This window comes from Equus quagga, chromosome 15, assembly GCF_021613505.1.
Source record: "Equus quagga isolate Etosha38 chromosome 15, UCLA_HA_Equagga_1.0, whole genome shotgun sequence".
NCBI lineage: Eukaryota > Metazoa > Chordata > Mammalia > Perissodactyla > Equidae > Equus > Equus quagga.
The window spans coordinates 52,937,638-52,960,213 of NC_060281.1; the positions used below are offsets into that span (position 1 = coordinate 52,937,638).

Consider the following 22,576-nt stretch of genomic DNA (forward strand, 5'->3'; position numbering starts at 1 on the left):
GTGCACACTTCAGTTGCTTCCACCTCTTGGCTATTGTGAATAATGCTGCAATGAACATGGATGTTCTCTCTTCAAATCTTTTTCCAAGTCCTGCTTTCAATTCTTCTGGATATGTATATCCAGAAGTGAAAGTGCTAGATCATATGATAACTCTACTTTTAATTTTTATGAGGAACTAAACCATTTTTACAATGAGAAAACCAGGCAAGTAACTGAACCCCAAAGTCACGGAGCAGAGGAGTCACCAGTCCAGCACCCTTGCATCCTGGTCCTGAGCACTGCGCTCCTTCCACCACACTGCACTGCCTCCATTCTATCTCAAGGCATGATCAAAGTCTGCTCTAGAATTGACTAAACATATACCACAACTACAAACAGAAATGATACTCAGAACTAAATGTGGGGTAGTTTAGGATTACCGTCTTACCTATTATGCTGAAATTAATCACTGCGTCCTTCGAAAGTATTACTGAGTCCCACAGAGCGCTCTTGGAAAACAATAAGCGAAACTGATGAGCACATAACACATACGTGCATGGGAACAATCGCTAAGCTCTTAAGCTTAAACATGAATCAGACGTGATTACCTCAGTATTGTCTATATAAAAAGTTACACTCTGACTTCCTAGGTTGAAATCAATCCAAAATTTCTCTAATTTTTCATCTGCTGGTTTTCTCATCTGTAAGATACAATTTCAACATAAATTATACACATAAGTATCATGTTAAGAGGTCAGATGAAAGTTATTCCATAAAAACAGAACTCCTGCTTTTCCCAGAACAAGACTACCCTAATGTTATAGGGTCTCTCAGTATTGCCTTATTCATTTCTGCAAAACAAGAGGAAGGTCTCAATCTTATAAAACTAAGCTATTTCTAGAAAAAAAAAAGACCTTGCTATCCTTAGCTATTTAATAGATGTTCAAATATGTCAGATGACTCTATCTACACAAACTTTGTTTTTCCGGTGAGAATCACAGAGAAAACAGTTCTATGTTGAAGAAATAACAATATACACTGTATATGGATACCTGTAGTGAAGGAGGTATTATGAAATATAAGTGGTGATTTGCCATCTAACTTATCTGTTAGAACAGAGCTAAGAGTTGAAGATTTCAAATTACTTTCATTTTAATTATTATAAATATATGCTTATAGTTTAAAAAAAGAGATTCAAACAGTATGGTGTTTATAAAAACAGTAAATATCTCTTTCTCTGCCTCCCAACTTCCCACAGGAATTTTTCCATAGGTACCATCAATAAAGCTTTTGTTTCCTCCTAGATGTATTATAGACATTTATCAAGAAGTACATATAAAAAATTTTTAGTCCTCAATAATGGAGAAAACACTAGACTTACTATTCTACCATCTGCTTTTCCAATAAATAGTATTTTATGGACATCTTTCCACCACACATGCCTACTTTTTAATAGCTATAGAGTTGAATGAAGGTTTTAACCCACAATGCATGTTACTGGAAGCCAGTGTAAGGGCCCTGATTGAGCTGATGGAAGTTCAGAAGTCCTCGAAAGTAGAGCCAAGCAGCAATCAGACTCCTCAGACAACCAGAAGGAAAAATAGATAGAACTGAGATACAGGAATCAAGCCATCCAAATCAGTTCTAGAGAGAAGGAACTTGTAGTGTAGTCGTGAGTTGAAGGTTCAGCTCACAGAGGCCAAGAAGGGGGCTCTGAACCCTAAACAAAGAAATGGTTAATTAGGACATTCTGAAGACAGATCCAGGAAACCCCAACAGAGTGAAGGTTCAGAGGCCTCTGAAGGTTTTACCCAAAAGTTGACATTCTATAAGCTTGGGGCACTTTTATAGAAAGAATTTTGTTCCTCTAAAAACAAAAGAAGGGAATGAAAAGAGGTGGCTCAATTTTGGACCTTAAAATACAAGGTAGAATGATCTATAGAAAGGAGAGTGGTCCCACTTGTTGCGGATAGAGTAGGAACCATCCACTGTATACAAAGAAGCACAATCACCCTTTTCCCTCTGTATCTGGGTATGAATAACGTTACCCATTAATAGAGCAAAATAAGGCAAGGTTCCTGTAATTCATGAACACAGTATAAACCCTAAAATCCCTTTATCTACTAGCAACAGTAGGACCCCTAAACTTACTGGTAATGCATCCCAGTAATGGTATGAGAGAAGACAGGAGAAAGGGACAAGAAGCTTCCAAGTTGGGGCCTCTAGGAAATGTAAGCTTCCTTTTTTTAAAAAGCCCTTCTGAGTAGCAAGAGCAGTTTATCCTAAGTAAACCTAACTATGGATTTCATTATATCCCACCCTCACGGACCCCAAGAGAGACAAACATACCTCATTCCCATCAGCAAAAGCAGCCATACATGGAAACGAATAGACCCTGCAAAACACCTCACAATTAAAAAGTAAAATAAAATATGGATGGACCCCAAACACAACCTACAGATGTTCTACAAGCAAGCATGTGGAACTAGGGTACGCCATTATGTCTCTTTGTACAAAGTATGGAAGGGGATTTCAAACCTGCGAATGAAGATTATAACTAGATTTCAAATCTCCATCCCAATGAAAAGAATGAAGTTAGCAAATACTTTCTCATCAAGGACTCAACTGTCTATAGCATGCCTATCCCCAGTGACCTCAAGTCTATCAGAAATCACTCTTCATAAAACCTCCCCAGAGGACACAATGTTAGAAATATTGCAAACCATAAATAAATATGCTAAAAGACTGATAGAGATAATTTTTAAACACACACAAATGAATCACTGGGTAGAATGTGTCTAATCTTCTGAGATTTCTACTCAATGAACAACTCAGTAATGCTCAGTAAATTATGCATCCTATATTCTCTCCTAAAATAACTAAAACAGATCCTATACGTATATTTTTAGTATTAGACATTTTCAGAATACAATTAGCCAATACAATAATTCTCAGAGAAACACCTTACCTTCTTTGGTCACCAAGTCTGTTGTTTAGATGATTGAGAAATTGTCTACTGTCCTTCAAAGCAAATAATGCAAACATTTTAATAAAAAGTCAAATATCTTAGTTAAATGCTCCCCTTACCAGCATGTAGAGACCAGTGATTGCTTCTAAATTTCCAGGATCCAGTAAAATCTCAAGGCTTCACAAGGATTCATTATTGTATGTTAACTAAAACAATATTTTGTGTCACAAAGAGGAGGCTCCAGACATATGTTCTAGAAGGAATCCCCCAGCCAGGAGATTTTCAGCTGAGAAATGCTTAAGTCTCCAAAAGTGATACGTAAAATCATGTTTCACTGGGTTGGAAGAGTAAGCAAGAGAAATCCATATTACTGATGACCTAGACCACAATATTTGACTAGCCCATTGGGCGTCCATCTCCTAACATCTGCCCAGAACAACACAATCACAAACTCATAAAACTCATCAACTTTGGGCTTATCCAGCTGTATTATCCACGGCCAATTCCTTATCTGTAATTCTCCATCCTACTCCTTCTTGGGTTCTCTCTCTTGGTATATGTCCTGAGAATAAAGCACATTTTTAGGGTTCTCGTAACCAACAGCTATTAGGAAAGTAAATTTGTTGCCTGCAAAATTCTAAAGCCAAAGAGACACTGATCCAGGCTTTTGTTACTTTTGTCAGCAAGGGCTGATTACTGGAATCAGTCCTCACATCAGAGTCTATATTCAGCACTAAACAGACAACAGTAAATGCAAACCTTCATCTAAAAGCAGTCCAGTTAAGAAGCTGACGGCTCTGGGGTGGGGAGGATGATTTGAAAAACAAGATAATTACTTTTCTCCTATTTTCACCAAATTTCCCTGCAGATGAGGAAATGACACAGAGGAGAAAGAAAACTAACATCTGAATGCCCATAACATCCCAGATACTTTCAGTTTCTCTCACTTAATTCTCCAAAGTTTTTATTATTATTTTGGTGAAGAAGATTGACCCTGAGCTAATATCTCTTGCCAATCTTTTCTTGCTTGAGGAAGATTGGCCCTGAGCTAACATATGTGCCAATCTTCCTCTATTTTGTATGTAGGATGCCACCTCAGCATGGCTTGATGAGTGGTGTGTAGGTCTGTGCCCGGGATCCAAACCCACGAACCCCTGGCCACCGAAGCAGAGCGTGCAAACTTAATGACGACATCACTGGGCCAGACCCTAATTCTCCAAATTCTGAGGTGGGTTTTATTCCCATTTTACAGATGGGGACACCAGGGCTTTGTAAGTCAACTGCCTTGCCAAAATGCATACATCATGTTGGTCAGGGAGGTGGGACTCAAACCTGGGGCTCACCATCTTTCCATTTAGACCAAACTGAATCCTGGCTACCGCAGATCTGGCAACGGACTCAGTCAAATATAGTACATTTACTAACATATTTAAAGGTTCGGATTTAATAAAATCCTAGCTGCACAGCAGTTTTCACCCGAAAGTCTTTGTTCAACATGAGCACTGTCGTTAAGGATTTTACCTTTTCCCAAGTGTCTAACCCTCATTTTAAGAACTTTTTCAAAGAGGAAAAACATTTTAGCTATTTTAGGATGAAGGTAGGTATGCAATAAAGCCATAAGCTATCTTCGTGCTGCTTGAGGACACAATCACAATCACATGAGCCCAGATCACATGGAAGACACTGGAAATTACTGTCCCTTCAAACTGTGGTGGCTGGCTCACAGCACAGCCACCTCATAACACTCCTCGGTCACTAGAGCGTACCATCCCGTCATCACCCCAGCTGCTCCCTGCAAGGCTGAAATGTACTTTCTTTGCTTCTCCAACTCTTCCCACCCTTCAAGGGTTGTTGAAGATTGCTCCCCCTCCCATGACATTTTCTCTGACTGGATCCATCAAGTTTACATACAGGTAACTTCCAAGTTACCTACAAAGTCCTATCTGTAACCCCATATTTGACCAACTAATCTTCTGTTCATATTGTCCTCAATTGCTTCAAACATGTGGGAAACAGGAAGTTTAAGAATGGCAACTTAATCACATTTAAGGAAAAATTCCTCTCCAACACAGGAAAGTACTGAGAGGTTGCTTAATAAGTATGGATTACATGGAATTTTGATGACTAGGAATCTCACCGTCTCAAATTCTCGATCCTTAATTTCTTTGAAAGCTTCAGCAATGACATCATCTTCAAACCACTGATGGACAAGGTCAACCCTTGACTTCTTCGTTGTCAGTCTACACAACGCTTCAGAGAGAGCAACCTGCTGGTCATAATCTAGAGATGAATAATTAGATAGACATGGATAATTCTGGGCACAAAGCAAAAGAAAAAATGAGTTCAAAACTAACACTTGTTCTAAGAAATTCCATCTTAGAAGACTAGCATTGTGTCTTATAAGCAGTAAGATGTGTCCCAGAGTAATGATATTCACTTAAATTCAATATTTGAGAAATATTAGGAGAAAATCTAAATAGGTCAGCATATAACAATTTTTTAAAAAATAAGTGTTTCTGCATTTTATGTTTTAGATATATTAAAGCATTCATCAAAAGTAGTCCAAACAGCCTTAAAAAAATATTTCCACTGCAAAGATTAAATTCCAAGATAAATTGTGGTATTTCACAGCATATAAACAAAACTACACATATGAACGTGTTTAAATCTCAAGTAATTTTAAAGGTAAAATGCAAGTTGCAACTGGATATGTACAATAGGATGAAATTTATAGAATACTTTTAAAATTGCAAAACGGTATTACATGTCACTTACGAAGACAGAGAAAAAGTAGAAAAATATACTTAGGAATGAAAAAAAAATCCAAGTCAAGGATTCCCTCTACCAATGGAAAGGGGATGGGATCAAGGACATGGACACAGAGGTTTTACTTGCAACTCTGATTTATTTTCAAGAAGATTGAAAGCAAATATGGCAAAATATAAAATTTGACTAAGCTGGTTGGCAAATGAGTATTCATTAATTATTCTGTATTGTTTTCAGCATGCTAAAATCTCTCATAATAAATTAAAAATAAAATCCTAATTCCTATTTTCAACTTGGCCATAATTAATTCCCCATACTTCCAACATGCTCATAAAACCCCCATGTCCAATATTTAATATTCTAATACCGAAAAATTTTAAACACTTCTTACCACCCACAGTCAAGATTGTCCTTGCAAGATCCTTCCTGAAACATTTAGGTAAATTACATTTTACTGAAATGAACATGAACAGTCAAAACTTTATTATTTTGGCATTAAAATTTAAAACCAAGATGTGTATGTTTGAAATTATTTATTTGAAATTCAGCATCAGAATTTCCTCCATGTCAAGAATAAATTTTTATGGAAAAATTTTCTCAAGTTTATATATTAATGACTTAAGTGTCCTTTTATTTTTTTTTAAGAAACTAGAGCTACCATATATTCTAAGATTCTATTTCTCTTTCTGTAAAGTGAATTCAATTTGCTGATCTCTGAGGATTCATGATATGCTAAGATTGTGGAATTTTATAATCACCTTACCAGCTGTGAGGTTGTGTGTCCTTTTTTTTTTTTTTTTTTTTTTTTTTTTACATAGTTTGACATCTGGAAGAAATGATAAGGGGTGCTGTGGCTCTCTCCTATGAGCTTTTTGAACGGATTTCAAAAACTTATTAAGTTACAGACATAATGAGATTAAGTTCTCACATTATTGTAGCTAACAGACTCCCTTATTGTATCAGCATTTAACTGAAATTGTTACATGACAAGTGTGATGTTGATTTTAACGTCTAAAGTAACCCCCATTCGAAAGAACAGATTTGTTAAGAAATCTTGTGATTCAGCTTCTCATAATAAGCAGATTAATTTGTTACTATTAAATTGAAGGCTTAAAACATCACGACTAAGAGTTCTGCCTTATTTTATGCTTGCAGATTTTGCATCTGACTTGAAATCCAGAATATTCCAGACTTTCTAGAACATACAAACAGTAAGATAAGACCATAGGATTGGTTTGCAAATTTAGGAGAAAACATCAGGTCAGCTGCTCTCCAAGTCTACATACACCGCTAAGAGTAATGGCTGCACTAACATATTCAATAAATATTTTTGGGGAAAAATCCAGTGGAAAAACCGCATCCTGCAAAGACTAGTTCAATGGACAAATATGCTAGCAATGAGCTCCAGGCTCAGAGACCACCTCTTTCAGGCCTACACTATCGCAAACTCGGTAGCCTTTCTCTCATCAGTCATGGCAGCGTATCACACGGATGACGGTCTGTCCCCGTGAGGTCATCGATGCTGGTTAGTGGTTAGAACATAGTCACATATTTGGGTTCAAATTTCAAAACAGGGTGCTGGTTTTTCTCTTTCCATGGTCACACATGACAACCTTACCTCCAAATTTCAATGTCCCCAGAACTACATAGTTGTGTCCAGGTCACCATAAAACAAAAAAGTCCATCACTCGAAAAGCAGTACAAACTCCGTGCTCTATTGGTATAGCTAACAGTGGGTAACCTTGGAGCATTTGCTCTCTACTAGGTAATGTGCTGATCACCTTCAATGGACTGCTTGATTCAACCTGTATAATAACTCAGTCAGGTACTGTTGGCTGCACTTTACACGTGAGCAAACTCAGGTAGGTACAGTGAGGTTAAGACCGTGCTCTAAATGATGCAAGTAGCTTAAGTGGCAAAACCAGGATTTGAAGCCGAGTAGTCTGGCTCCAGGCTCTGTACCCTTGACATTCTCCCATGAGTTACTAATTTAGTTCACACTCGCAGTGAAAAAATAACCTATAGCCTGAGAAAGCATTTCACCTCACAAATGTGATTTGAACAAAGAAGAAAACCACATACTACTAAAAAAGAGGTTAGCAGAGTCTAGCTTTTTTCCTCAGTCCTTCTTCACGGCTTGACAAAGTGCCTGATCCATAGTAGGTGCACAAAGTATTTACTGAAGGAGGGAAGGAAGTAATCAGGCCTAAGGAGAACAAAGATTGAGGTCGTACAGTCTGGAGAGGTTTTGCCCTCACATCCTCACATAATCGAGTACAAGATCACTTACATAAGACGACACGGGTCTTCTGACAAGGAGAGTTGTTTTCTCTCTTCCCGAGGCACAGCCTGCAAAATGAAGTTCAAAGTCTTCAAAGCCTTTTTGGAGTCAGAGAGGCATTCATGAGGAAGAAACAAAACAGAGACCTATGCACAACTTTCTCCAAGGTTCCAGAGCAACTGTTATCTGTTTTGTTATTTGCACCTTACCTCCCGTTGAATCAAATGATTTACAGTCTTTTCTGTCACCAGAGATCCTAAGGGAAATATGAAGGAATCCAGCATCTGAATTTTCCCTGAAAGTATAATTTTAAAAGAATCAAATTGATGCTCAAAAGAATAAGTAAATGACTGCTACACAGCCGGAAGAGGCAAAGACTGAAAAAGCCAGGGCAGCAGTGAACATTGCAGAAATTATATATCTGGACAAGGGACAAATGAGAGCCTGCTTCAAGTTCTAGATACCTCAGGCCACACAGACCTGCACTGCATAGATACCACTGAGGAAATCAGCAGCAGCATATGCAGGCGTGGCTGTATGTGACGATCACATCTCAAGCAAAGCTTCTTTTTTGTCCAGACTGAGCAACTGCAAAGGACAGCTCCTACACACAGTTTCCCATTGTTTCTATGAGTTTCTTACAATTGTGTATTTTATAAAAGTAAAATTTTAGGGGCTGGCCACGTGGCGCAGCAGTTAAGTGCACACATTCCACTTCAGTGGCCCGGGGTTCGCCGGTTCAGATCCCAGGTGCGGATATGGCACCACTCAGCAAGCCATGCTGTGGTAGGCATCCCACATATAAAGTAGAGGAAGATGGGAACAGATGTTAGCTCAGGGCTAGTCTTCCTCAGCAAAAAGAGGAGGATTGGCAGCAGATGTTAGCTCAGCGCTGATCTTCCTCAAAAAATAAAAAAATAATAAAAAATAAATAAATAAAAATTTTAGGGGCCGGCCCTGTGACCAAATGGTTAAGTTCAAGTGCTCCACTTCAGTGGCCCACAGTTTCACCGGTTCAGATCCTGGGCACAGACATGGCATTGCTCATCAGGCCATGCTGAGGTGGCATCCCACATGCCACAACTAGAAAGACCCACAACTAAAATATACAACTAGGTGCTGGGGGGATTTGGGGAGAAAAAGCAAAAAAAAAAAAAAGAAGAAGATTGGCAACAGTTAGCTCAGGTGCCAATCTTTAAAAACAAAATAAAAAATAAAAATTTTATAAGTTCTTATGCTAACAGAAGCAGGAATTTTCTTAATAAAGTTTGGGTCTTTATTAAATAGCATAATCATAGACACTTCAACAGCTGCATATATGTCAGTACATAGTAAAAAACAAGGTACGTGGTAGTACTTTATGCTTATTAAACAATAAACTATCCTTTATGACTTCATTTACGCATGTTAAGATATGAAATGCCAGTGGTAGTGTACACTGCAAAAACTCATGAGGAGGTCCTGGCACTATTTTGATAGGTTCAGACGTGCAGTTTTGATATGCAAGTTTTTAAATCACATATTGCATACTTTTTAACCCTCATATAACTCATGAAATTGTAGGAACCCAAACCAGGAAGTAGAAATAAAAAACATCCCTCTTCAGCCCAAAAAGCCATACTTATACTGCAGATGATCTCTGGAAACCAGAAATTTGACTAGGGGCTGTACCAACAACTTGCCTGCCAGCTTAAAACTTAAGAGAAAGAGTCTAACAGGGTCTAGGTGTTCCACATGGAAGCAGGGGACCCTAGAGACACTTACATACCCTGTTAATTAGCAAACAGATGACATTCAATCTTTTCTTTAAAGAGCAGTAAAGAGAAACTAACAAATACAGCCCCATGAAAAAAGAGAGGAGTATTGTAAGTCAAGAGGTAGCAGAAAAGCAACTTTTAAGAAATGCTTACTTCAAGAAACTTAAAAATTTAGGAATCTGCTTGTCTCAAAGTTCAAAAGAACATAAATTCTATGAAACAAAAATTAGATTTCCAAGAGAAGGCAACAGTCTAAGATGAACATAGAGAACAGAGAAATAAAAGAAATACGTAATATGAAAATCAAAGCCATTTTAGATACTTCAATCTGAGGGAATTTAATACAGGGAATTAGTCATAAATACATAGGTGGCCGCTACTACCCCACTTCCTCCCCAGGAAGTCACAGGAAGGAAGTGGTATTACCAGATCTGAGGAATCAAGGTCACCTGACAAAATGTACAACCACAAATAGGCTTGAGCCACAGGGACTGTGCAGTCACTCTCAGAGATGGTACCTCAGCAGAAGGAAGGGGGAGAAATGTCTTCTCTGCTCCCTCCTACCTCCAATTTCCTGCCATTGGCTAAACCTAGCAGGAAGCCAGTTGCTAAGAAAGCCTAGAGAAGAAAGTTCTCTGCATTACAAAGTAGAGAGAGAGAGAGAGAGGCGGGGGAATGAATCTGAGAGCAGAGGCAGATCACCACCCACAGGTTTCAAGGAAGCAAAGATGTAAGAGCAGAATTGAAGTCTGTACTGGAAGCAATGAGAACAGAATTATTTAAAGCAATGTCTTCCAAGAAAGACTTAAAAACTCTCAAAATGCACGGGAAAAAATGAGTGAGAGAAAGATGCATATGAAGACCATAAAGATGCAATGGATGCATAATAGATAAACTCTTTCTATTCTGTTCTCTTTGTAAGATTAACTATAATGGACTTTTTGGTGCATTGCATTCATGCTTTTCCCGCTTCTCTGTTATGTAGCAGTCATGCTATTGGGTGGGACTGGTTAGCTCCAGGGGTGGACCCTGATTGGCTTAAAACATGCAGGGGCATCCCATTCATCTTTCCATAATGATTGGTTCATTTAGGGGAGGCATCCAATCAGAGCAAAGCTAGGGCTTTTGTATGATCATTGTGGAAAGCGAACATTTCACCCCAAGATGTGAACCAGGAAGCACAAAGCTCTGTTGCTGCCGCCATCTTGGAATCATCAAGGGAGACCAACTTGCGAGTGAAGACAAGTCTGAGGAAGGCAGCACTGAAAGAATTAGAGAGCACGGAGCATGGTTGTGACCAAAGAGCTCCTGAAACTTTCTGTCCCTGGACTTTTTAGTTCGTTGAGCCAATAAGTCATCTTTATCATTTTAGCCTGTTTGAAGTAGATATTCTGTTACATATGCCAAAAACACTTTAACTCAGTGGTTTTCAACTAGAGATGATTTTTGCCCCTGCCCCCCTATTCCTCACTCCCTACCCCAGGGAGCAGTTAGCAATGTCTGGAGATGTTTCTGGTTGTCACAACCGGGGAAGTGGGAGGGACTATATTGGCATATAGTAACCAGAAGCTACGAGTGCTGCTAGACATCCCATAGTGTACAGCACAGCCCCCTAAAACAAAGATTTATCCGTCAATAATGCCATAGTTGAACAACCCTGCTCTAACTGACAAAATTATCAAAGAAAAAAATTTCCTGAGCTGAATTAAGGTTTGATTTCAAAATAGCGCTTCAAAAACCACATAAAGCAAACGCGTGTGCACATGCTCACGACACTTAATATTAGAAGGCAATGAAACAGAGTAAAGTGAGAGTTACATTGTATAAAAGCCACAAAGACATTCTTAAATGATAAAAAGCTCTGACCATGACCCAGCCTCATACTCTAATAACGCTCTTGAAAATAGATTATAGCAGATGGAGATGAAGCAGAATAAAGGACGCAAGAATGAGGACATTGTGGTATAAACAGGTTGGTAGTGAGCCCTAAATAAATGTTGTAAATAAGACTGCAACACAAGCCAAACAGCAAATCTATTTACAAAGATACGTAACAGGGCCCTAAAATTTACCCAGGTTAAAGAAGTCTGGGTAGAAGATAGAGGAGGAATAAAAACATGCCATATTCCTTGTCCTATATAAAGAAGAAATAGGTGCTGCCATTTTCATGTTGATCATTAAATTAAGAGTAACTAGCAGTAGAATAAAACTAGGACATGAGCCATTCAAATCACTACAAAGGAGGAAATTGTGAAAGAAAATCAAATCCACCCAGCAAAGCACAAAGCAAAAGAATCCTACAAATGGAGCACATACAGTAAGATGGCAAATCTTGGCCCAAAAGGGAGGAATAATTCTATCAGTGGCAGGAGGATGTGGGAAGGAGGTCAGAGAAAACATCCTCGCACTTGAGAGAGAGAGGTTAAACTTCAGCTCTGTAGAGCCTGGGCTTATCAACACCCGTGCAAAACGACTGTCAGAGGACACATGTGAAAACTTGACACTTGCAAAGAGGCCAGTCCCCCCGAGGTGGTCAGAGTGCACTCCAAACATAAGTCGTCATTGCTATGAGCTAAATTCTGCCCCCCGCCCCCCAGATAAATATGTTGACGCCCTAACCTCCCTGTGATGGTACTTGAAATGGGCTCCTTTGGGGAGGTAAGCAGGGTTAGATGAAGTCATGAGGGAGGGGTCTTCATGATGAGATTAGTGCCTTTATAGGACAAGACCCTAGAGAGCTGGCTCCCTCTCCGTCATGTGAGGACACCGGGAGAAGGGAGCCATCTGCAAGTCAGAGAGCTCTCACCAGAACCCCACGTGCTGGCACCCTGGTCTCAGACTTCCAGCCTCCGGGACTGTGAGGAAGTAAATTTCTGTTGTTTAAGCCCCCCAGCCCATGGTATTTTGTGATGGCAGCCCGAGCCAATAGAGTCATCTGGAGCAGCGTTTCCTCCATTCCGAGCAATGGAGTTATTACAAGGATTATGCGGATCTGTACGTGGACCAAACAACAACTGTGGACTGATTAGATCTCTCCCATATGTAATTTTTTTCAAATATGCAGTGTATATATACAGTTGTAACTAATAAAAGACAAGCTTATTTTTAAATGTTACAAAATTCAAAGTAATTTTTACTACTAACCGATTTTAGATACAGTAGCCATCACTTAGGAAGTTCATAAAAAATTGACTTGAAAGTATTTGGATCTGCTGGCTTAGATTATGGGGACCTTTTTCACAAATCAGCTAAGCACCAGGCATTCTTAAGCTTCTAGTACTAAATTTCCTCAGTTACAAGATACCATCCATTGTAGAATGTAGTGTTACTTTAATAACAGCTTTTCAAAAGAAAAATTAAAAGATGGACAATACAGGACATACTCATTTTAAGATGGCCCCAATTACGGAAATGTTCAAATATTATAAGTGCATCTTTGAACTTATGGTTTCATAATTCAAAATGTTGAATTACCTTTAACTTGAGCTAAACTGAACAAAATCATCGCTCTAACCTCCTAATTTTCTAAAATTTTACCCTTTACACTTAAAAAACAGAGATAGGCATCTGAATCAGCTCCAAGTTAAATCAGTAGTAGCTAAACTTTTGCTGGTTTGGAATGACAAAAGTGGCTCCATTTCTGGATGGAGCCAAGTAGCCAAATGGTGACAGTACCAGCTAAACAAAAATGCCCCTCAGGCACACTGGGACACACTTTACAACAAAGTTCATCTCAGCATCACAATGTGACTATCATAAGATGGTCGATAAATCCAAATGTAATATTTAAACCCACTTCACTTCTATATATCATTTAGATAAATATTCTTTTCTCCATACCTATTAATGAAATGTAAATAGGCAATTAGTAGTAAATAATACACTTACCTTTACTACTCCTCGTGGAAATAATCTAATAAACAGAAAGAAAAAGGAAAGCTTGTATTATCTTTAAAAAACACTATAAACTATAACATCAGTGCATTAATGATGATAGTTCTCTAACAGGCAGGCTTTGACTTTAAATACAGTAGAAAAACATTTTTAGAGAAATCCTATTTGACCTGCAATCACTTTATTAAAATCAGCATATCACCCTCAATCACGTGAATGATATATTTGTATGTATGAAAATAAATCACTTCATTTTTCTATAACATTGGTTACGTATATTAACGTTTGCTTCTATTTCACATAATATACTACTAATAAAATATGAGAGTCTTTTAGTAAAACCCACATCTGAGAAAAACACAAGTTTTATAAATAACTCAAAGATTCCTGCAAATTACCAATGGTATCCGCTCCGTGGAGCATCCACCCCCATCCTTACCAACGCCGTGTCAAAGAAGTCTTCTGTAACATTAACCAGGGATGTGTCGGAGGCGAGATCTGCCATGGTCAGAAATCCTGTCGTTCTTTCAAACCAGGAAACCATGTACACAAGAGAAGAAACGCTAATGGATACCAGTATGACTGAGTAACTACAGCCTATCTGATAAAATTTGTCAGGCTAATTCTTTCACTAGAGCAGAATAATTTTAAAGACCTTTTTTGTTCCATAACATTTCAATTAAGCCCGGCCATCTAGAACACCCCAGGATGGAATGACACTGCTACAGAGCTGCAATAAGTAAGTTCTCAGATACCAGCAAGAATTGGAGAGTTGGCCAGGATCAATGCCAGAAAGCCATATAAGGCGGTTAGTGAGTGAGGCTTAAAAGATAAATGAGCCTCCCCAACACAGGAGGTCTCCTCTTGCGGGAAGCTGTAGAAAACAGGCTATCAAAGGAGATGCAGAGTTTGGAAAGTGCTCCACAAGTCTGCGCAGTACCGTAAATACGCCTCAGGCCTGGCTACCTTTCTTTTGCCAAAAGTTTCTAGCTAACTGGAGACTTTTTTTGCATAGGAACATATATCCAAGTTCACATTAAGTTGCTAGAGTTGTTATGATTTAGAATAAACTTTTATAAACCCTCGTAGAATGTATTTATTCAATAAAGTGAAGGCCACCTTTGGACCACTTTTGCTGACACTGGTTACTCTTACAAAAAGAAAAAATCCTTCATGCATAGTTAGAAATCATCAGTTGAACACAAAATTAGTAAGATGAATGTGTGATGAACAACTCGGACAGAAGTGAGGCCTTGGAAACTGTCCACTTTAGAGCTAAGAACCCAAGGCACCAGCTCAAGACCATGGACAAACCAATGAGATCTCGCCCTTGGCTGCACATTGGGAAAACCTGGGGAGTTCTGAACCGCCCCGATGCCTGGGACTCATCGCAGAGCCAGGAAATCAGAATCTCTGATGGGAACCCTGGTAGGGCTTGTTAAAGCTGATTCTAATGTACGACAAGGCTTGAGAGCTATGTTACAATAACATTTCTTTTATCTCAAATCAGACAAATATTTGCATTAGACTGAATCATGCGCCTCCTGAAGCAAACTTTTCTCCAACAGCCCGAGGGAAGAAACGTCCCTCTATACAACGGAACTCACTGAGAAGGAAGTATTTCCTCCCTGCCTACGTTCATGCTCAATTCTATGCTTTTAGATGCATTTTTGTCTCTATTCCATTCATCCTCCCAAATCCTATCCCCCTCCCAGCCCACCAAAATATATTGGTTGAGTGTAAATATAGACAAGTGGGGGAAATGCCACATTATGTGATCAAGATGTGGAGTAGGAAGTCACTCTCTGAACCCATTTATGTGCCAGGATCATACATGGTCTAACAGAGGCACCAGCTGCCCTCACAGCTGTGTCATTACCAGAAGCCAGATGAAATATTTATAGATGCAATAGCTACTATTCATTAAGCATATGGTATAGGACAAGCTGCTTAATCCTACAGGACTAAATATATTCCTTCCTATAGGAAAACGTTATTTTATTGAACTGACTTCCCAGCACACTGTGTTGAGTCTGCAAACACAATTGGCTTTAAAAGCATAGAGTCTAGTATCCCATTCACTTTGATAATATCTATCTGTTCTCCTTGGCCAAAACCTACATGAAATAATACTACACGCTTTAGAATGTGTCTAAATGATAGTTATAAGCGTTTTGTCATCAACTAGAATTCCAATGGAATATGGAAATTTGATTTGACACTTTAAACCTTGAGAGGGTATTCTTAAATCTAAAGAGGAAATTCAGCTTGGGGGAGACCCCAATTCATCCCCCTCAAAAATAAGCTTAAGGTGCCCCTGGGACATCCTGCCCCATTTCTTTTGCAGTTTTATCTCCTGGTCCCTCCTTCCTGTTCTCTGCATGACTAAGTATATCAGGGAGTTAGGTGAGGCTAAATGCAAAATGAAATATATACAGTTTGCATAAGGACAGTCCTTAGACCTCCCATGCAAACACTTTTAAAGTCCCTGAGAGGGACTTCATAAATAACTGACAGCTTCCCTAATTTTTGTCCCTGTTTCCAACTTAGGACCAACTAGAGAAAGCCAAATATGCACCCCTAGCCAATTAGATAAGATGCCCCACTTCTAGCTAGCCCACCTACAGCTGCCCCCAGGCCAGCAGCCTCCCTGCCCAAAGCCTTCCCCGTTTCCACTCCTCTGCCTGCCTTTGAGTCTCTGCCAAAACTCAAGTGATGGTAGCTGGCTCCTTTGCTATAGCAAGTGCTGAATAAATAGCCTTTGCCTGTTACAAAGATAAAATAGGGGCCGGCCCGGTAGCGCAGCAGTTAAGTGCGCACATTCCGCTTCGGCGGCCCCGGGTTCGCTGGTTCAGATCCCAGGTGCAGACACAGCACAGCTTGGCACACCATGCTGTGGTAGGCAGAGAGGCATCTCCTTGACCCAACCTGGTCTTAATAAACTTCAGGTACTGGGGGGTAAATCAAAGATTTTATTACCAGCCAGATCACCCTTCTGCCCCTCTACCTCCCCCGATCTGCTCACCAATAAGTAAATCGTCTCAGGGCTGCAAAAATCTCATCATGAAAAGAGGAGAATGGAGGCAAGAGATTTTGCAAACTCTGCTTTGCTTCCAGATGCCATTATAAAGGCACTCATGATGTTACCTTCTGGTTAATTAAAAAGCAGAAGAGAACTTCATACCTGGGGTATGACTTAGAATAAGCAAAAAATGTTTTTCCTGTTTGTTTTTTCAGATTTGACTGGGATTTAGAAAGTTGGAAAAGTGAGCTGTAGCAAGGGGAAGTATTTGATAATTTATCTAGATCCAAACTTGTTAATAAAGTCTATTAAAATAGTTATAGAGCCGTTGTTGGGGGAGGGGAGTGTGGAATAGTCTACTCCCCTCTCATCCTATATTCCCAAGTCAAATTCACTAAAATAATAAAAACACATTGTTACTGCATTGGCTCGTCACGTGGAGAAGCGGGCTGGATCTCACTCACTCCTGTACACTCCCAGAGTGCCCTGCCCAGCACGGACATCAGGAAACACGTGGAACTTAATTTTTGATTGGACATAGGCAACAAGCATTGGAGCCAATTTCTTTTCAAATTTGACTTCAAAGGAACAGAATGTCAGATTTAATTAGCCAACTGAATTCACTCTAGTTCCTTAAGTTACTCAAAGCGACACAAAATCAAAACCTGACACTTATCTTTGGGATCAGTCTCTGTTGGACTAGCAGAGGCTCATCTTCTCTGAGGCCATCTATGAGGAAGCGCTGAATACATTTCAGCAACAGTGAAACATTCCGAAACTCATTTTTATCCAGTTCCTAGGTATTAGACCATACTAAGTTAAAAGGCTTACAAATAATTACACATTGCTATCCTGGTCACAAAACCAAACCATTTACTTGCCTTGCTTATTGATCTGTCAAGACGGTATAATAGAAGATGATTATATTTTTGAGGAATGTGGCTCTCTCTCTGTTGAAAATACTCTTCTATTTTTTGAAATCCTTTATCATGGAAAGCCTCAGTAATAAGTGATTGAAGCTGGAAAGTTGATAGTTCGCAAATTACTTTTTTCCCCAAGGGCATTTATTTCATAACAACATTTCTAACTATCATTATCAATAATAATTTGGTGTGGAAATAATAGATGGTAAATACAGAATAGAGAGTTATATCTTGAAGTAAATAATCACGGAGCCAATTGAGCTGGTTGGCTTAAGAGAGTAGTTCGCAAAACGTGGTTCCTGGACCACGAGCAGCATAGGCATCACCTGGGGGCTTGTTAGGACTCAAACTCTGGTGGGTGGGGCCCTTCAGGTGATTCTGATGCTAAAGTTCAAGAACCTCTGACTTCAGGAAAACTACACTGGAATTACAGATATCTGTGGGTAAAGAGACTATCCTCAGTAATGTTAGAATTTCTAATACACTAGAAAATTCTAAGCCTATTATCACTCATTAAGTGACATACATGATCATCATAGATGGAAGAAAATGCATTCACCACTAATAATTACGGATAGAAGTTAATACGCAAATTGCCATGAGTTTGCATTCTCATGCAATTTAATGACTGAAATTGATCTTTTCTGCCTGAACATTAGGCAAGACATACTTCTAAGTATGTACACTTGAATAACAGACATTTCCCTAAATATCTATATGATAAAAGATACGATTTTTTGGTTTAAAAATATCCAGTCCAATCCTACAGGCTAAATTACAATATACAATATTATTTTAATAGAGGCATTTGCCTGTATACAGCCCAAAGTTCCACTTAGTACTGACTTAAGTGGGGAGACAGCATTTGAAATTACTCCATTTAAACAGAGCATTTTCCTCATCGAGTCACCACACAGTGAGCCTATTTGTGCCAAGTGTGGTAAGTGTTCTGCAGACCTTCTCCTTTAACCCTGGCCACCACCCTGAGAGGTTAGCGTCTTTATCTGGAGATGATACCGGCAAGGTGGCTGGGAAAGGGTAAGAACTGGCGTAAGATCACTCACAATCTGAGTCACACTCAGATGCTCTTGACTCAGAACCTCACGCTGCTGCCTGGCTTCTCTAGACTCAGAATAAATCCAAACCCTCTGCCTTGGTCTGCAGTGGAGGAACAATTGTCCTGATCACCCGGGGAACTCACAACTTGAAACAGTACACACACACACACACACACACACACACAGAATAAACTCCGTCTTTACGTAGAAAGCATCCACGGCCATTCCACTCCCATCGTCTTCCTTAGCCGACTTCAAAGGACCTTCCTTTTCCTGTGCACAGTGAAAAGATGTTTTTTAAAAAATTTTTATTTCAAAGAAATCTATTTCAAGTTTTAGAAATAAAGGTTCATATTGTTTTCCTGAACAAATAGTTTTTGTTTGCTCATGGCATGGATTATAGGTCTAAGAAGGTACTACTTTGAAAAAAACCAAAATTTTATCCAACCTTCTTTAGCGCTGTGACAAATTATCAGAAGCAGCAAAGACCATTGTAACAAACACAAAATAGACAATTTTAAGCTGCATAGTGACGACTATAAAATGGAAAGGAAGCTTTTAACTAATGAACCTTTTTCAGAATGAGCTTGTAAAATAAAGTTTTAAAAAATGTCCTTCAAGCCCAGTCGTGATTTTAAGCTTTATATTTCTGACGTATACGAATTTTAAATGTGACGCCAGGACTGACACTGAAACTTCAAGGATCAACAACCACCAGAAGAGAATTTGCAAAAAAATTAGTGGATTGTTACACATTTTCTTCAAAAGTGACCCCTAAGTATACCATTCTGGTTTTCACAACACATTATGCTATGTTAACAGCCTCTCATCTGCTCACTTCACCCCAACAATTTAATTGAAAAGTATAATACACAAAAAATATTCTTAAAAAATTTCTTCTAAAGCGTTTTAAAAAAAAAAATCTAGCTTGGACTAACAGTTCCACGTCTACAAGTACTTGACCAAAATCCTTGACTGTCAGCATATTTTACAGTATTATCATTATTTATAGATACGAAAAAATATGGTGAATTCAAAGACCCAAATTCAGACTTATTTTTTTTCACCAGAAGCGTATTCATTTAAACGAATGCTGAAAAGCAGCAGCACTGGCGGTGCCAGTCCGATACTCCCCGACCCCGGGGCCGCGGGCGTCTTAGGGTTCATCCCTCGCCGCGCGGCCAGCAGACGTCCCAGCGCTCAGGACTGTAGATCTGGGCCCAGGTGGGTTAACGTCATCGCACTTTGTAGAAGCAAGGGGGGAAACAGTCCGCGCAACTTGAAAAGAACTTTCTCGTTGCCTTCTAGCATTAACGCTCCAGTGTTCCCTTCCTGAGAGCTTTATTAGCAAGGACCAGAGGTTTCTATCCTGCCTTGTTACGTCGCTGAAAGCTGCCAATAAACTCCAAGCAAACCTAAGGAGGTTGAAGCACCCATAAGGGCCTCCGAAGGGCTGTTCCCTCGGCTGCCGGGGGGACTGTAGCCGCGTCCAGCCTCTAGTGGTACACGCGAGAATGAGCGCCCACGGACCGCGCCCCACTAGAACGGTGGCAGGGAGGCCACCCTGCCCACCCTCCGGGGGTCACTCACCGCCTGCATGCCGAGGCTCCCGGCCGGATGCCGCGCACCCGCGCCCAGGGCGCCCCACGCACTGCGCCGCGCTCAGCCTCCTGCAGTTAGGCCGCCGAGGCCCGGGCGGGCTGGGATGCACCGCGGCGAGGGCCCGGGCAGCCCGCGGCTCCGGGATTCCGATCTTCGCCGGGAATTCTAATTGATGAACCCGCCCCTAAAATCGACTAGAATACTGTGTGTGAGACGCAAGGTTCACTTGCAAGTAACTAGCAATCGTGGTCTGGAAACCTGGGCGCACGCCCACACACCTTAAGAGAAAGCGTTTACCAGAAGGGTGTGAGCAACTTCGTTTAAACCTTCTTTAGATGCGAAATTGGAAACTGACAGGCGTCCCCTTTGCGGAAGTTGGCAGTTTTCTCTCCACCTTTAACAGCTTGTCCAGCTGTTTTGGATCCATCGATATTGGTCTAAACAATCTGAACTTTCCCCGTAGGAACCAGATTGGTACCTGAAATTGTGACTTTTATTCCTGATATCACCAAAGAAAGTTTTTTTTTTTATACCTTGATATACTTCGTCAAAACAAAACAAAACAAAACAAAAAGCAAAGAAATATCATCCAGTTTGCTTGTTTTCTGCCCACTTCCTTTAACCGGACAAGAACGTGTACTAATGGACAGTCTCGGGCCGCCCGATACGTTGTCACTATTGTGTGAACACTGTGGCAAAAATAATTTTGACTGGAGTTTTCATAACCAACCAACAAACAAAACGACCCCTCAAATCCAAACATAACTTGTGTAAAAATCAACTTATATTATAATTAGATGTGACGGACGTTTCGTGTCATGTCGTTTACAGAAGTTATTTGTTTGCATCGAAGCAAAATATAATCTACCCAGAATCTCTGCTGGTCCGCGCAGGACTGTGCGCCAGTACCTCCAAAATGATCCTTATTTCAAAGTTCCTCGTAACCATTTCCTGGCAAATATGATGCAAATATACCTACATAAATGTATCTAATCTAAACCTAGTCAATTCAAAGCCTTCTTCCGTTGCTTTTGAATTAAGGGGCTTTTACATAAGAATAGTAGTCAAGAAGAGCCAGCTGTGAATATTGAGTGTTGTGAATCAGCGCAAACATTAGTGCAGGGGTCAATCGAAGGATAATGACAATAATCAAAATACAGTTTAAATACATTTTATTTTAGAATATAAGAATATAAAATAAATAGTATGATAAAATATAATAAAATTAAAGTTTTCTTACTATTAGATAACTTTATAATCAATTATTTTCAGACATTTGGGGGAAAATATGTCTTTCCAAACTAGATGGTTGTTAATGCATTCAAATTTTCAGAAGTTAAAGCTATAATAAACAACAAACCCACTGATTTATTTTTATTTTGTTGCGTTTTCACTTTAATTAGCTTCTTTCACTCACGTGTCTTACCCAGACGTAACTTCAGGAGGACTTGGGATACATATCCTAATTCTTCTCAAACTAAATACGGTGGAGATTCTACATATTTCTTCAGACACCAGAATCCATTTAGAAAAACGTATATGATTAATTTGGCTTTAACATTAAAAAACCGTACTTATGTATATTGTTGAATGGTAAGCAATGTCTAGGAACATCCCAAAATTACGGAGACAAGATATATTCTAACAAGGTTTACAATAAGACCAGAAATTAATTTCTATGCATTCTGAGGTGATTTTAAATTATTTTTGAAGTTATATTAAAACATTTCAAAATATACATTATCTTAAACTATCGCAATTAACGAAATATCGATTTGTAAAAACGAAAATAGAGCGTCATAATTTTAACGTTTGGAAATCAAAAGCAACTGAATGACAGGAGTTGCCAGGCCCTCGGGCAGTGGGTGAATCCTCTGAGAGTCTGGGGATGAAACCGGTAGGGGAAGGGTGGACGCGTCTCTCCATTTCCTCCCAGACCTTGGTGGCAACCATGTGAAAGGGACTTTAATCGGAAACCCTGAGCCGCAAATCTCATTTCCTGCCTCCCCCTTCCCCTCCCCCTTGCTCATCTCCCCCATTTCTCCGAGTTCACTTTCCCAGACTCTCTTCCCACTGGGCAGCTCTCTCCGCAGCCCCCGGGAGCATGCGTGCGCCTTTGGCATCTCCTTGGACCTCACTCCCGCCCCCTACCCCACAAAAAAAACAAAAAGAACGAGCACAGACTCCCGGACACGCACGACAGCTACAGCAGGAGCCCGGGAGTAGAGGCCCCGAGCGGGCTGGCCCCGAGCCAGGTGGCGTGGGCGCAGGTACTCAGAGTGGCGCCCGCGGCGACCCAGGGTCCTAGGGAAGGTCCCGCTCTGTG

The 22,576-nt window shown here is 39.9% G+C and overlaps 1 protein-coding gene across 1 annotated transcript in view; it reads right to left on the reverse strand.

Annotated features, from left to right (window-relative positions):
* Positions 1 to 19,815, reverse strand: part of SYCP2L (synaptonemal complex protein 2 like) — a 103,062-nt gene extending 83,247 nt beyond the window's left edge. Inside the window, 14 exon segments of the mRNA XM_046641002.1 lie at positions 428 to 488; positions 588 to 680; positions 2,329 to 2,374; positions 2,948 to 3,000; positions 5,085 to 5,227; positions 6,105 to 6,139; positions 8,004 to 8,092; positions 8,204 to 8,289; positions 13,640 to 13,664; positions 14,085 to 14,189; positions 17,344 to 17,463; positions 17,549 to 17,686; positions 18,853 to 18,921; positions 19,759 to 19,815. Of these exon segments, the coding sequence (XP_046496958.1) occupies positions 428 to 488; positions 588 to 680; positions 2,329 to 2,374; positions 2,948 to 3,000; positions 5,085 to 5,227; positions 6,105 to 6,139; positions 8,004 to 8,092; positions 8,204 to 8,289; positions 13,640 to 13,664; positions 14,085 to 14,189; positions 17,344 to 17,463; positions 17,549 to 17,686; positions 18,853 to 18,921; positions 19,759 to 19,815 (1,120 nt within the window).
* Positions 19,816 to 22,576: the final 2,761 nt, after the last annotated feature.